Raw genomic sequence first — 15,897 nt, 5'->3', positions numbered from 1 at the left:
TATATTCTAGGTATAAATCTCATGTGAAATAGATGATTTGCAAATATTTTCTCCCATGCTGTGTGTTGTCTCTTTACTTCCTTGATGGTATCCTTTGACAGAGAGAAGTTTTAAATTTTAATGATCTTCCACGACCTATGCTTTTGGTGTCATATTTAAGAGACCATTGTCTAATCCTAGATCTCAAAGATTTAGACCCATTTATGAAAACCAGTAAATGCCATCTTCTTAGTGAAGATACTCAATGTATGTATGGTTTCCTAATCTGCAAAGAACTTGTAACATTTAACTCCTTACTGATTATGGCAGAGGAGCCACAATTTACTAAGAAAGATCGGATGAGTGTGTGACTATTCTGATAACTTGTCAAAATTGATGTAGGTGACTTACTCTGAGGAGTAAAACAGGAGAGAAGCAGGTCAGAGTTCCTGCATGGTGATTCCATCCCAAATCTAGGTGATCTCATTCAAATCTAAATTGGGTTAGCTTCAGATAGTCCTTTTCTTCTTTTAATGTTTCCATGTGACTAAGTAGTCTAATGAAATGGTTCCCATCCTAATATTTTGTACTCAAATCATGTATCCAAAGATGTCTTATTAAAAGCAACTATTTTTTGTACTCTTAAAACTTGGAATTTATCTATTATAATGTTATCACAGCACAGAATCTTTTTTTTCTTCTTTTCCTCACCCCTCTCAGGTAAGAAGAGGAGATGTCTCCGGTGGGACTTTTGCTCTCGTGGGACTACTTTTCTAGTAGTGGTGAGTTACTTAATACTAGATTTTAAAACTATCAGTGGTTATTATTTCTGATGACCTGAGGGAAGGGCTTTCTATGATATTGATCTCTTCTCACACTTTCCTACCTTTTTTAAAATGCTTATTTATTTTTGAGAGAGAGAGAGAGAGAGAGAGAGGGAGAGAGCACATGCAAGCAGGGGAGAGGCAGAGAGAGAGGGAGACACAGAATCCCAGAATCCAAAGCAGACTTCAGGCTCTGAGCCGTCAGCACCAGAGCCCAACACGGGACTCAAACTCACGAACTGTAAGATCATGACCTGAGCCGAAGTCAGATGCTTAACCAACTGAGTCACCCAGGTGCCCCTCGCACTCCCCTACTTTTTATGATACTAACCTCTTCTTACACTCTCCCATTTCTCAATCCTGGGAAAAAATATTTTATTTTCTTTAAAAAAAAAAAAGAAAGAAATTATTGAGCCCTTGCTATCTATGTGTAAGGCAAGATGGCTACAAAAGGAAACAAGGCAGATATGGTTTTTAACCTCAGGAATCTTATATTCTAGAAGGGACCTCTAGAAAACAAGCAACTATAATGCAAGGTGGTAAGAGCTATGCCAGAGGAAGTACAAACAGGTATTTGTGCATGTAAATGCGACGCTTGAATCAAAGTTGGAGTGCTAGGGTCTAACTGCAAGCACAACATCTGCTAGCTCGGTTACCTTGGACAAGTTTCTTCATCTTTACTACGCTCAGTTTTCTCATATTTAATATAGAGCCAATAAAAGTACTCATCTAATTGGTTTTCTATGAAAATAAATGAGTTGATACATATAAATTGCTTAGCATAGTGCCTGAATATACAATAAAAAGGTAACTCATTATTATTATTATTATTATTATTATTATTTTAAGGATATTATTCTGAAAGGTTATTTAAGAGCTAAGAAGTAAATGGAGTGGTCAATGTCAGAAGAATATTCCAGGCAGAGACAAGAGCATGTTGCATGCCTGGAGGCAGAACAGATCATGGAGAGTATGAATAACTAAATGAAATTTATTATGCTGAGTAGGAGAGAGCTGGAGAAAAAGATATGATACAGGAGAAATAGGGCCGGATCAGAGAGATGTTTGGCCTTTATGCCAAGAGTATGCAGATTTGAGAGGGGGATCAAGATACTCGAGTAAGAGGACCCGAAACTCACCTCTTCCCACAGAAGGAACTAGATAACTCATATTAGCATAAATAACCCAGGAAAAGACCCAAAGACTGGCAGAACAAACTCCACAACTAAAGTAGAGAAGAGACCACAATGAAGATGGTAGGAAGGGCAGAGATGTGGCAATCTGCAGCAGGGAAGGAGCCCTGGGTGCAGAGAAGAGTGAGAGACAGACTATCACACTGGATATCCTGCACTAGGAAGATGAAACTCCATAGCCTTTGACTTTTAAAACTACAGGGACTGAATTTCATGAGTTTCTTACAACCAGTGGGACTTAAAGCTTGGAATCTTAAAAATCAGCAGACTCAGTTCTACATCTTGGAGATAATAGCTAGAAGTAGCAGTTTGAAAAATGCCTGGGGCACATGGGAGGAACAGTTATTTATACATCTCAGAGCATGTCCTGAAGGAAATTCTCCACAAAGGAGCTGGCAGGTGCCATATCCCTGCCCTGCCCCCACAGCATAACCAGCAGGGGCACTGACATTCACTAACTTGCTTACACCAAGCCCCACCTCCCACACTTCAGCAGATCCACCCCTTCAGGTCCTGTTTACCTTAGTCTGGGCACTGCAGGTCCCCTCCGCCAGAAGACCAATGCAAACCTTGCCAACACTGCATCTCCTGACCCATGCATTTTACAAGGCCCTGGTCTCAGTGGTGGTGGGGGTGGCAGGTCTCATTTTGCGAGCATACCAGAGCTCACCTTGTTAAAACTATACATAATATACTGCCCACAACAGGCAAAGAGAACCTCTGCAGATGACTGGACTGAAGGAAAAAGTGGCCAAGACATAAGAGCTGGGCACACACCACACACATAGGAGATACCCCTGAACCACCAGGTTCTGGTGAATAGGGGACACTGCAGGATATCTTCTTCATAAGGCCATTATTCTCAAGAGCAGGAGACATAGCTGACATCCCTAACACACAGAAACAGACACAGAGAGACGAAATGAGGAGACAGAGAAATATGTCCCAAATGAAAGAATAGGATAAAACCACAGTAAGAGACCTAAGTGAAATGTATATAAGGAAGATGTCTGGTAGAAAATTTAAAGTAATGATCATAAAGATACTCACTGGACTTGAGAAAAAAGTGGAGGACATCATTGGAACCCTTAATAAAGACATATGAAACATAAAAAAGAACCAATGAGATGAAGAGCACAACACATGAAATAAAAAATACACTAGATGGAATAAATAGCAGGCTGGAGGAAGCAGAAGGATGACTTAGAAACTTGGAAGACAAGAGTAATGGAAAGTAATCAAGCTGAGCAGGTGAGAGAAAAAATTATGCAAAATGAGAATAGAGTTAGGGAACTCAGTGACCCCCTTCAAGCATAATAACATTTGCATTATAGGGATTCCAGAAGAAGAAGAAGAGAGAGAAAATGTGGCAGAAAATTTATTTGAAGAAATAATAGCTGAAAATTTCCTAATATGGGGAAGGAAACAGATATCCAAATACAAGAGGCACAGAGAGCCCCCAACAAAATCAACCCAAGGAGGTCCATACCAAGATATATGGTAATTATGGCAAAAAGTAGTGATAAAGAGGGAATTTTAAAAACAGCAAGAGAAAAGAAGACAATTATATTCAAGAGAAACCCCATAAGGTTATCAGTGGATTTATCACCAGAACTTTTGCAGGCTAGAAGGCAGTGGAATGATATATTTAAAGTGCCAAAAGGAAAAGTTTACAGCCAAAAATACTCTATCCAGCAAGATTATCATTCAGAGTAAAAGGAGAGATAGTTTCCTAGACAAACAAAAGCTAAAGAAGTTCATGACCACTAAATCAGCCCTGCAAGAAATGTTAAAGAGGACTCTCTGAGTGGAAAGGAAAGACCATAAGTAAGAGTAAGAAAAGTAGGACACTCAAAAACATTAAAAATTAGTATATCTGTAAAAATCAGTCAAGGGACTCACAAAATAAAAACATATAAAGTATGATACTATATACCAAAAACATGGGGGGTGAAGAGTAAAGAATGTGCTCAAACTTAAGTGACCATCAAGTTAATGTAGACTGCTATATGCAGAAGATATTATATTCAAACCTAATGGTAACCATAAATCAAAAACCAGTAATAGATATGCAAAAAATAAAGAGAAAGGAATCAAAATGTATTATTAAAGAAAGCTAGCAAATTGAAAGGAGAGTAAAAGGAGAAACAATCAGGGAAGAACTACAAAAACAGCCACAAAACAAGTAACAAAATGGCAATAATTGTAAATAATTACTTTGAATGTAAATGGACTAAATGTTCCAATCAAAGACGTAGGATGATGGAATGGATAATAAAAAATAAGACTCATCTATATGCTGCTACAAGACACTAATTTCAGACCTAAAGTCACCTGCAAATTAAAGTGAGGGGATGGAGAAACATGTATCATGCAAATGGATGTCAAAAGAAAGCTGGCAATACTTATATGAGACAAAATAGACTCTAAAACAAAGACTGTAACAAGAGACAAATAAAGAACCTATATAATAATAAAGAGGACAGGGGCGCCTGGGTGGCTCAGTCGGTTAAGCGGCTGACTTCGGCTCAGGTCATGATCTCACGGTTCGTGAGTTCAAGCCCCACATCAGGCTCTGTGCTGACAGCTCAGAGCCTGGAGCCTGCTTCAGACTCTGTGTCTCCTCTCTCTGCCCCTCCCCTGCTCGTACTCTCAGTCTGTCTCTCAAAGAAATGAATAAACATCAAAAAAAATGTTTTCAAAAAAAATAATAAAGAGGACAATCCAATAAGAAGATATAACAATTATAAATGTTTATGCACCCAACATGATAGCACCCAAATATATAAAACAAGTAATAACAAACATAAAGGAACTAACTGATAGTAATATAATAATAGCAGGGGACTTTAACACTCCCCTATGTCAATGGACAGATGATCCACACAGAGAACCTGCAAGGAAATGTGACTTTGAATGACACACTAGACCAGATGGTTTTAATAGATATATTCAGAACATTACATCCTAAAGCAGCAGAATATACATTCTTTTTGAGTGCACATGAAACATTCTCCATAATAGATCATGTGTTACACCACAAAACAAGTCTTAACAAATTAAAAAAGATAAAAGTCATACCATGTATCTTTTCTGACACAATGCTATGAAACTAGAAATCAAACACAAGAAAAAATCTGGAAAGAACACAAATACATGGAGCTTAAATAACATTCTACTAAACAATGAATGGATCATCTAAGAATTCAAAGAAGAAATAAAAAATTACATGGAGAAAAATGAAAACAAAGACACAATGGCCCCAAATCTTTGGGATGCAGAAAGTGGTTCTAAGAGAGAAGTTTATAGCAATGCAAGCATACCTCAAGAAGCAAGAAAATTTTCAAATAAGCAACCTAACCTTATACCTAAAGTAGCTAGAAAAAGAACAAACAAAACCCACAATCAGCAGAAGGAAGGAAATAATAAATATTAGAACAGAAATAAATGATATAGAAACTAAAAAACAAAACAAAACAAAAAAACAATAGAACAGATCAATGAAACCAAGAGTTGGTTATGTAAAAAGATCATCAAAATTGACAAATCTCTAGCCAGACTCATTAGAAAAAGAGAGAAAGGCCTCAAATAAACAAAATCACAAATGAAAGAGAAGAAATAACAACTGACACTACAGAAAAAAAATTATATTATGAAAAATTATATGCCAACAAATTGGACAACCCAGAAGAAATGGATGAATTCCTAGAAACATATAACCTACCAAAGCTGAAGCAGGAAGAAACAGAATTTGAACAGACCTACTACCAGCAATGAAATTGAATCAGTAATCAAAAAACTCCCAACAAACAAAAGTCAAGGACCAGATGGCTTCACGGGAGAATTCTACTAGACATTTAAGGAAAAAATAATACTGATTCTTCCCAAACTTTTCCAAAAAATAGAAGAGGAAGGAAAACTTCCAAATTCATTCCATGATAACAAACCAAATAAAGATACCACAAAAGAAAGAGAACCAATATCTATGATGAACATGGATGAAAAAATCCTCAACAAAATATTGGCCCACAGAATCCAACAATACATTAAAAAAATCATTCACCATGATCAAGTGGGATTTATTCCTGGGATGCAAGGCTAGTGCAATATTCACAAATCAATCAACATTATACATCACATCAATAAGAAAAGATAAAAAACATATATATGGTCATTTCAATAGATGCAGAAGAAGCATCTGACAAAGTACAACATTCATTCATAGCAACAACATCCTAAAAGGCATATATGAAAAACCCACAGCGAACATCATACTCATTGGGGAAAAACTGAGAGATTTCCCCCTGAGGTAAGGAAGAAGACAAAGATGTCTACTGTCACAACTTTTATTCAATATACTACTGGATGTCCCAGCCACAGCAATCAGACAACAAAAAGAAATAAAAGGCATCCAAATTGGTAAGGAAGAAGTACAACTTCCACTATTTGCACAGGACATGTTACTATATGTAGAAAACTCTAAAGACTCCATAAAAAACTACCAGAACTAATAAACGAATTCAGTAAAATCTCAGGATACAAAATCAATGTGCAGAAATCTGTTGCTTTTCTGTACTCTAATAATGAAGCAGAAAAAGAGAAATTAATAAAGCAATTTCACTCACAACTGCACTAAAAACAATAAGATATCTAGGAATAAACTTAACCAAAGAGGTGAAAGACCTGTACTCTGAAAACTACAAAACATTGATGAAAGAAATTGAAGACGACACAAAGAAATGGAAAGATATTCCATGCTCAAGGATTGGAAGAACAAATAGTGTTAAAATGTCTATACTACCCAAGGCAATATACAGATTTAATTCAATCCCTATCAAAATACCAATAGCATTTTTTCACAGAACTAGAACAAACAATCTCTGAATAGCCAAAGCAACCTTAAAAAAGAAAAACAAAACTGGATGTATCACAATTCCAGATTTCAAGTTATGTTACAAAGCTGTAGTAATCAAAACACTATAATACTGGTACAAAAATAGACACATTGATCAATGGAACAGAATAGAAAGCCCAGAAATAAACCCAAAATTATATGGCCAATCTTTGATAAAAGAGGCAAGAATATACAATATGAAAAAGTCTCTTCAGCAAATGGTTTTGGGAAAATTGGACAGCTACATGCAAAATAATGAAACTGGACCATTTTTTACACCATACACAAAAATAAACTAAAAATGGATTAAGGACCTAAATGTGAGACATGAAACCATAAAAAGCCTGGAGGAGAGGACAGGCAGTTATTTCTCTGACATTGGCCATAGCAACATCTTTCTAGATTATGTCTCCTGAAGCAAGTGAAACAAAAGAAAAAATAAACTATTGGGACTACGTCAAAATAAAAAGCCTCTGCCCAGCAAAGGAAACAACCAACAAAACTAAAATACAACCTATGGAATGGGAGAAGATATTTGCAAATGACATATCCAATACAGGGTTAGTATCCTAAATTATAAAGAACTTATACAAGTCAACACCAGAAACCCAAATAATCCAATTTAAATTGGACAGAAGACACAGACATTTCTCCAAAGAAGACATATGTATGGTCAACAGACACATGAAAACGTTCTCAACATAACTAATCATCAGGGAAATGCAAATCAAAATCACAATGAGGTATCACCTCACACCTGTCAGAACGGCTAAAATCAACAACACAAGGAACAACAAGTGTTGACAAGCATGTAGAGGAAAAGGAATGCAAACTAGTACAGCCACTGTGAAAGATAGTTTGGAGGTTCCTCAAAAAATTAAAAGTAGGTCTATCCTATTATCCAGGAATCACACTACTGGATATTTACCCAAAGAATATGAAAACACTGATTTGAAAAGATATATGCACCCTTATGTTTATCACAGCATTGTTTACAACAGCCAAACTATGGAAGCAGCCCATGTCCATCAATAGATGAGTGGATAAAGAAACTGTGGTATATATGTACAGTGGAATATTATTTAGCCATAAAAAAGAATGAAATCTTGCCATTTGCATCTAGAGAATATAATGCTAAGTGAAATAATCCACTCAGGGAAAGACTAATACCCTATGATTTCCCTCATCTGTGGAATTTAAGAAACAAAACAGCAAAGGGAAAAAAGAGGGGCAAACCAAAAAACAGACTTTTAACTATAGAGAACAAAAAGATAGCAGAGGGAAGGGAGGGAATAGGTGAAATAGGTAAAGGGGATTAAAAGTATACTTATCTTGATGAGCACTGAGTAATATACAGAATAGTTGAATCACTATACTGAAACTAATATAACACAGTATGTTAACTACACCAGAATTTATTTATTTATTAAAAAAATTTTTTTTAACGTTTATTTTTGAGACAGAGAGAGACAGAGCAAGAACGGGGGAGGGCCAGAGAGAGGGGGACACAGAATCTGAAACAGGCTCCAGGCTCTCAGCTGTCAGCACAGAGCCCGACGCGGGGCTCGAACTCAGGGACCGCGAGATCATGACCTGAGCCGAAGTCGGCCGCCTAACCGACTGAGCCACCCAGGCGCCCCAACTACACCAGAATTTAAATGATAAAATAGTATGCAGAGTTATGAAAGGGTTTCTTGCAAGGCACTGACATGATCAGATTTGCATTTTAGATCATTCTTGTTGTAACTAAAAAACCAGATCGAAGTAGTAGACCAGAGGTAGGGAGACTAATAAAACCCTATTACAGAGAGTTCCATTTATAAAATGGCCAAGTAAAGATGGCGTTATACTCCTCTTCTCTCAGAAATCAATGCAAGATAAGAAGAGCAAGAAAGAGAAATGCAAATTCAGTCTTTGAAAAAAAAAATTAGATGAAATCTATAACCTGAACCACAATATGTGAGGAAAGATTATTAAGAGGAGTTGTGGTCAAAAAAGAGTAGGAGCAGGTACGGAAAGATGCTCTTTACCTCTTGGCACATTTTAGCCAAAACTGGCAGGGAAAGTTCTCTAGAGGAGATGCTATACCTTCAGGGGAAAAAAAAATCCTCAAACATTTCCTTGTTTGGAATAATGGGAATGTGCCAAAGGTATTGGAGTGAGAAGGAGCAGAAAGGAACTAGCAATAAAGTAATATACACATTGAATCATTTAATCCAAAGAAATAGAGGATTAAATATACTATAAAATTTATAGTAAACCCACAGATATAATTGTAACTGTGAGAAATAAAGCAAGTGAAAAGATATTCATTGCAACATCAATTGTGTAGGCAAAAGATTGGGAATAACATATGTAGTATATCAATAACAAAGGTATGTATATAACACAGGTTATATCCATACAGTGCAGCTATTATAAAGAGTGAACTCTTATGTATATTTATATGGAATAATCTCCAAAATGTATCATTAGGTGGCAAAGCAAGGTACCAAGGGAAAAGAATGGGGAATGAGAACCAATATATATGTGCTTGCATATGTTTAAAATATATCTCTTTTTTAGTGTTTTATTTATTTTTGGGAGAGAGAGAGAGCGCAAGTGGGGAAGGGGAAGAGAGAGAGGGACAAAGGATCTGAGGCAAGGCAGCAAGCTCGATGCAGGGCTTGAATTTACGAACCAAACCGTGAGGTCATGACCTGAGCCAAAGTTGGACGCTCAACCAACTGAGCCACCCAGGTGCCCCTAAAATATATCTTGAAGGACACACAGAACTTTGGTTAGCTTGGTTTCCTCTTATTAAGGAAACTGTGTCACTGGTGGTCAGGGATGAAAGGAAGATGTTTACTGTATACTTCACAGTAATCTTAAATTTTTGTGTCATGTATTTTTTGTACCATAAATTTTGTATCATTACTTTAGAAAAAGTAAGACTTTTTTTTTTTTTTTTAAAGAGGCTATTTAAGTTATTTGTGTAAGACAGAATGGTGATCTGAGTTAGAGAAATGGCAGTGGGGATGGAGAGAAGTAGATGGATTAGAAGTATTATCAGTGGGAATGATGGGTAGTGAGTGAGGAAGAAGGGGTCGAAGATGACAGGTAGCTTTCTTCTGGCTTGGGTGACTGGGTGGGTGGTTGTGCTGTCCCATAATGTGGGCACTCAGGCTTCATCCCTCAACTTTCTTTGTAGAATTCTGTTATTTCATGCCTTTCTACCTTTCCTGCTATTTTAACCTCTTTGTGGATATTTCCCTGTCTTTTATAAACTCAGGATTATCTGGAATATCGGATGTATACTGGATGTCAGCTCAAACACATATTCTTACCTAATTACAGGATTAAAGAATCATAAAAGCTAAATCTTAAAATGGATCTTAGAAATTTATCATGGTTTCATTGTTTTATTTTAACAATGAAAACCTTAACGACAGAGGCATTATGTGACATAGATTCCTGTTAAAAATTTAAATAAGTTGTATAATGAACTTACATTAAAAAAAATTTTTTTTAATGTTTTATTTATTTTTGAGACAGAGAGAGACAGATCATGAACGGGGGAGGGTCGGAGAGAGAGGGAGACACAGAACCTGAAGCAGGCTCCAGGCTCTCAGCTGTCAGCACAGAGCCCGACGCGGGGCTCGAACTCACGGACCGTGAGATCATGACCTGAGCCAAAGTCGGACACTTAACTGACTGAGCCACCCAGGTGCCCCTGAACTTACATATTTTTGATCCCTCTTTTCTTCCCTTAGTTTTTTTAAAAATTAATTTTATTTATTTTGAGAGAGAGAGAGAGGGAGGGAGGGGGTGTTAGCAGGGGAGGGACAGAAAGAGAGGGAGAGAGAGAATTCCAAGCAGGCACCACACTGTCAGTGCAGAGCCCGATTGAACTCTGAACTCATGGGGCTTGAACTCATGAACCATGAGATCATGACCTGAGCCGAAATCAAGAGTCAGATGTTTAACTGACCGAGCCACCCAGGTACCCCTCTTCCCTTATTTAAATGATAATAAATTATAACACGCCTAGTAGTGGATTCTAGAACATTGTCTTAAAAACATTTTTTTTTAATGTTTATTTATTTTTGAGAGAGACAGACAGAGCACAAGTGGGGAGGGGCAGAGAGAGAGAGGGAGACGCAGAATCTGAAGCAGGCTCTGGGCTCCAAGCTGTCAGCACAGAACCTGATGTGGGGCTTGAACTCACAAACTGTGAGATCATGACCTGAGCCGAAGTCGGACACCCAACTGACTGAGCCCCCCAGGTGCCCCCAAAACAACATTGTCTTTTAACCACATGTGGCAAATAGACAATGTATAAGAATGTCAAACTGTCTCCTCTGTGATCTCTGTCTCATTGGCTTCAACATCTCTCAATCTGCCTAGACTCAAGAGGTCAAAATTTTCTTTATTCTCTCTTATTTTAATTATACTCTCCTATCCCACACCCTGCATCAACCCACTGTTGAATGACTGATTTTGGTTTTCCTTCTGAAACACATCGATGTTTTTTTCTCCATTCCCATTAATACAGATGGAGTTCAGATTTTCTTGCCTGGATCATAGCAGCGGCCTCCAAACTGATCTCCTTGACTTCAGCCTTTCTCTGTTTCAATTTATCTTCTGAATTACAGCAAGTTTTACTTTCTAGAGGTGTGGATCTTATTGGACCTCTCATAAAATTTTCAATAACTGTTCAAATAACTTATTTTCAATATCTAGATCAAATGTCCAGATTTCCTGGGTGCCATTCAATGCCTCCATGATTTGTAACTAGCCTTTGTTTCTGATTTTATTTCTGAATACACCTTCCACTGCAGCTATACCTGACTAGTCATCTTTTCCAAAATTCAATCTGTACTTCTTCACTCTGAAGTAACTTTTCCTTTGTTTATTTTTGTTGAAGATTTATTCATCTTCAAGAGCCTGTTCATATACCACCTGGCTTTCGTAGAGCAAACCTTCCACTTACGTGTCTTTGAGTTTGTGCCATCAATAGAACAGTATTCTCATGGTTTGCTTTCTATTTTATTTAGTGGTGTTTGTGATACTGTGTCTTTTTCATTTAAGTGTATTTCACCAACCTCTTTCCCAACTTTTGTACATTCTATAGGCTCAGAAACAATGCCCTAGATGACTTGAAAACTTGTGACCGCTCTGCAGAACTTCAGGGGTCTGAAACTGGTTTGAAACGGGTTAGAAACCAGATTAGAAACCAGGTTAGAAACCACAACAGAAGTACCCTGGAGATTTGCTATACAGTAAAACCTTGGATTGCGAGTAACTTGTTCTGAAAGTGTTCTGCAAGACGAGCAAACATTTCTAATGAATTTTAACTTGATAAATGAGCTATGTCTTGCAATAGGAGTAGTACATGCCGCCCAACATCACATGATCACAGCTGAGCCAATGGTTCTTCTCTCTGTCTCTCTTTGTCTCTCTCTCTTTCTCTCTCTTGCTGCAGGATTGTGGGTGATCGTCTTGCATGCTCAGATGCTTGGTTTCAGGCCGAGGTGTTTGGTAGAAATCAGTGACTTTTCAGAGCATTGGAAGGTACCCACAACTGGCACTAGTGTATTTTTTGTCACTTCAAAGCACCTATGGACAGTCTTTTGCTTTTCCATACAAGAATAAGCTAATGAATACTTTGCTTCATTCTGGGTCAGGCTGCCTACAGATATAGATCCCTTTCCTCTGTTGCCTTACTGCCAGTTACATTAAATATAGTATATGACAAGAGTTTATTAATACTGTACTGTAGTCAGCATCCTCGCAAGGTATACAATGGCCCCCATGGAGAAAGATTCCATTGAGCCAAGAGACAGCAGTGATTCCATTAGTGATAGTGAAAGTTGTCCTACACAATAACCCTCCTCTCTCTTGTCTCCCTCACACCAGCCATGAAGGTTTTCAAAGGTAAGTGCAAGTGAATTTGTTCATTTTTCTTTATATTTTGTATTTTCTTTACTATTTTGTGTTATATTACAATATTGTAATTATTTTAATATGAATATTTTTGGTTGTGGAACAAATCATCTGAGTTTCCATTATTTCTTATGGGGAAATTAGCTTTGATATACAAGTGCTTTGGATTACAAGTGTGTTTCCAGAATGAATTATGCTTGCAAATCAAGGTTTTACTGTACTTCCAAATGGCATTCTCTACCTGTGACCATTTTTTAGTTGTAATTTTCACACATCTGTTTATTTTACAATTTATTACAATTGGTACAGAAAGTGAAACATTGTATTTGATATGACTGATTTCCCAAAGGGACTAGATGATAAATGCAAACCAATTTGTTACCTGAGATATTAATTCAAATTTTGAAACAGTTTTTGAAAATTTATATAAGTATTTGAAAAACATATTTGAGTAGAAAAGTTTTTTAAGAAGTCGCTCAGCTAGGGACATCACTTTTATGTGCACTACATAATTTCTTCCACTAGAGGGCAGCAATGACTCATGACAGCATTAGGCAATAGTAAAAATGTTTTGGAATTATCCTTGGAATAGTTTGCAATGCAAAATTGGACAAAATTCACTTGTCACTAATTTAAGAAGCATCTACTTGGTTGACTTTCTGTCCAAGTAGAAATTAATCCCTAGTACTAGCCGTTAAGTTTAATAAAGCAGATTGTGTTATGTGGCAGAACAATTCTTTTACCTTAGTTCTCAACTTATTTTCTCATTTTATTTGTTCGCAGAGCAAACATGAATTAAGCTCAGTTCTGTGATAGGCTCTGTGGTTTTCCTGGGAATACAAAGCTGAATAAGACATAGTCCTTGCTGTGGGGAACCCTGTTTTATTAAAATTTTTTTATTTTGGAGTATTCCTATGCTAAATAAAACGGGATACAAATGTGTACAAGACATAATTATAAATAGCATGCATTGGACGCATACGGTGTGCTAGGCACTGTTCTAAGTTCCTTTACTTCTGTCATCTCACTTACCACTCAGAAAAACTTTGAGAAGTAGGTTTCAGTATTGCTGTTTCGCAGGGAGGTGGAGGCACAGGAGATTAAGTCCCTTGCCAAGCATCACACAACATTTAAGTGATGGAGCCAGCATCTGGACCGAGGCCATTTTAATACAACACACACTCCCATCACTCTACTGCTCTGCTGTTACCCATGTGAGCTCTGTCCTCAAAAAACAATTACTTCTGGGAAAATGAGGCATCCTGGGGAAATAAACAGCATCATCAGTTAGGTGCTTCTTTTTGAAGTCTATGACAAAGTGTCAAGAAAAATACTCCTCTTTCTTGGCTAGATTCTGACCAGTTTAAGGAGTAAACAAAAGACTTGGGAGATGAGGCCAACATATCACCTTTATTACTGATGGAAGCCAAATTGGAGGATTTGGTTTTAGGTCTGTTAGGTAAACAGGCTTACAGATATTGAACCACAGAATTAGACTTCCCCACCCCCACCCCACCTCATAAAGGGAAGCCTCAGGCCTAGGGTACGCCTCACTCCCCACCCCCCAGCCCTTCATCCAGCACTTGCCCCCAGCAGGGGCACAGTCCCTAGAGGAGCAGTGAAACGAGTGCTTTCTAGAAGCACCTCACTCCCAAAAGGAAGAAGGGAGGCTCTGAGCCAAGCATGAACAATTTATTCTTCTCACATTTACTTCTCAGATAAATCACACCATGTCTTCTGAGCAAAGAGAAGCCAGGAGAAAGTCACTGGGGTAGACAGAATAGTGGTCCCCCAAACATGTGTACATTCCAATCCCTGGAACCTGTGAGTGTCAGGTTCCACGTCAAAGGGGAATTAAGGTTGCAGATGGAATTAAGTTTGCAGCTGACTTTAAAATGGGAGATTTTTAAATGGCAGAAAAGTTTGTTTGTGGTTTTTGCTTTAATTTCACAAACCTCCTTATTTAAAAAAATTTTAATAACATTTTAGTTAACCCAATATACCCAAAATATTTTAGCTTCCGCATGTAATCAATATTTAAAAACTAGCAATGAAATATTTTTCTTCCTTTTCATACTGTCTTTGAAGTCTAGTGTGTATTTTATACTTATAGCACATCTCAGTTCAGAAGCTATATCTTTTTAGTTGGCTTTTATTTTTGAAATGTTTATTTATTTTGAGAGAGAAAGAAAAAAAGTGCAAGTCAGGGAGGGGCAGAGAGAGAGGGAGAGAGAAAATCCCAAGCAGGCTCCATGCTGTCAGTGCAGAGCCCAACATGGGGCTCTGTCCCACAAACTGTGAGATTATGACTTGAGCCAAAATCAAGAGCTGGATGCTTAGTCGACTGAGCCACCCAGGCCCCCCTACTTGGCTTTTTTTAATTGAAGTATAGTTGATACACAATGTTGCATTCGTTTCAGGAGTACAACATGATTCCTAAGTTTACACATTGTGTATGTTCACCCCAAGTGTAGCTACCATCTGTCACCATATAACAAACACTAGTACAATATCATTGATTATATTTCCTTTGCTGTACCTCTCATCCCCATGACCTATTAATTCCAAAACTGGAAGCCTGTCTCTCCCACTCCTTTTCTCACACTTGTCCCATTCCTCCACCCCCACTCTCTGTCAACCATCAGCTTGTCCTCTGTACTTATGGGTCTCCTTCTGCTTTTGTTTGTTTATTCGTTTGTTTTTTAGATCCAAATATAAGTGAAATAATATGGTATTTGTCTTTCTCTGACACATTTCACTTAGCATAATACCTTCTAGTTCCCTCCATGTTGTTGCAAATGACAAGATCTTGTCCATTTTGATGGCAGAGTAATATTTCATTGCGTATGTGTATGTGTGTATGTGTGTGTATATATATTCCATCAATAAGTGTCTTCTTTATCCATTCATCTATTGATAGACACTTGGATTGTTTCCATATCTTGACTATGGTAAATAATACTACAATAAACATAGGGTGCATATATCTTTTCCAGTTGGTATTTTCATTTTCTTTGGGTAAATACCCAAAAGTGTATTGCATTACCACCAACAGCGCAAGAGGGTTCCCCTTTCTCTACAT

General features: G+C 37.5%; 1 protein-coding gene across 9 annotated transcripts in view; it reads left to right on the top strand.

Annotated features, from left to right (window-relative positions):
- Nucleotides 1-15,897, top strand: part of IGSF11 (immunoglobulin superfamily member 11) — a 194,492-nt gene that overhangs the window by 13,698 nt on the left and 164,897 nt on the right. For all 9 annotated transcript variants that reach the window (XM_042955435.1, XM_042955438.1, XM_042955437.1 and 6 more), the window contains one exon: nt 700-761. In XM_042955435.1, coding sequence (XP_042811369.1) covers nt 713-761 — 49 coding nt within the window. In that variant the 5' untranslated portion in view covers nt 700-712. The remainder of the gene's footprint in view (nt 1-699; nt 762-15,897) is intronic.

Source organism: Panthera leo, chromosome C2 (assembly GCF_018350215.1).
Source record: "Panthera leo isolate Ple1 chromosome C2, P.leo_Ple1_pat1.1, whole genome shotgun sequence".
Taxonomy (NCBI): domain Eukaryota; kingdom Metazoa; phylum Chordata; class Mammalia; order Carnivora; family Felidae; genus Panthera; species Panthera leo.
The sequence above is the reverse complement of the archived record's forward strand: the minus strand, read 5'-3'. Positions and strand labels throughout refer to the sequence as shown.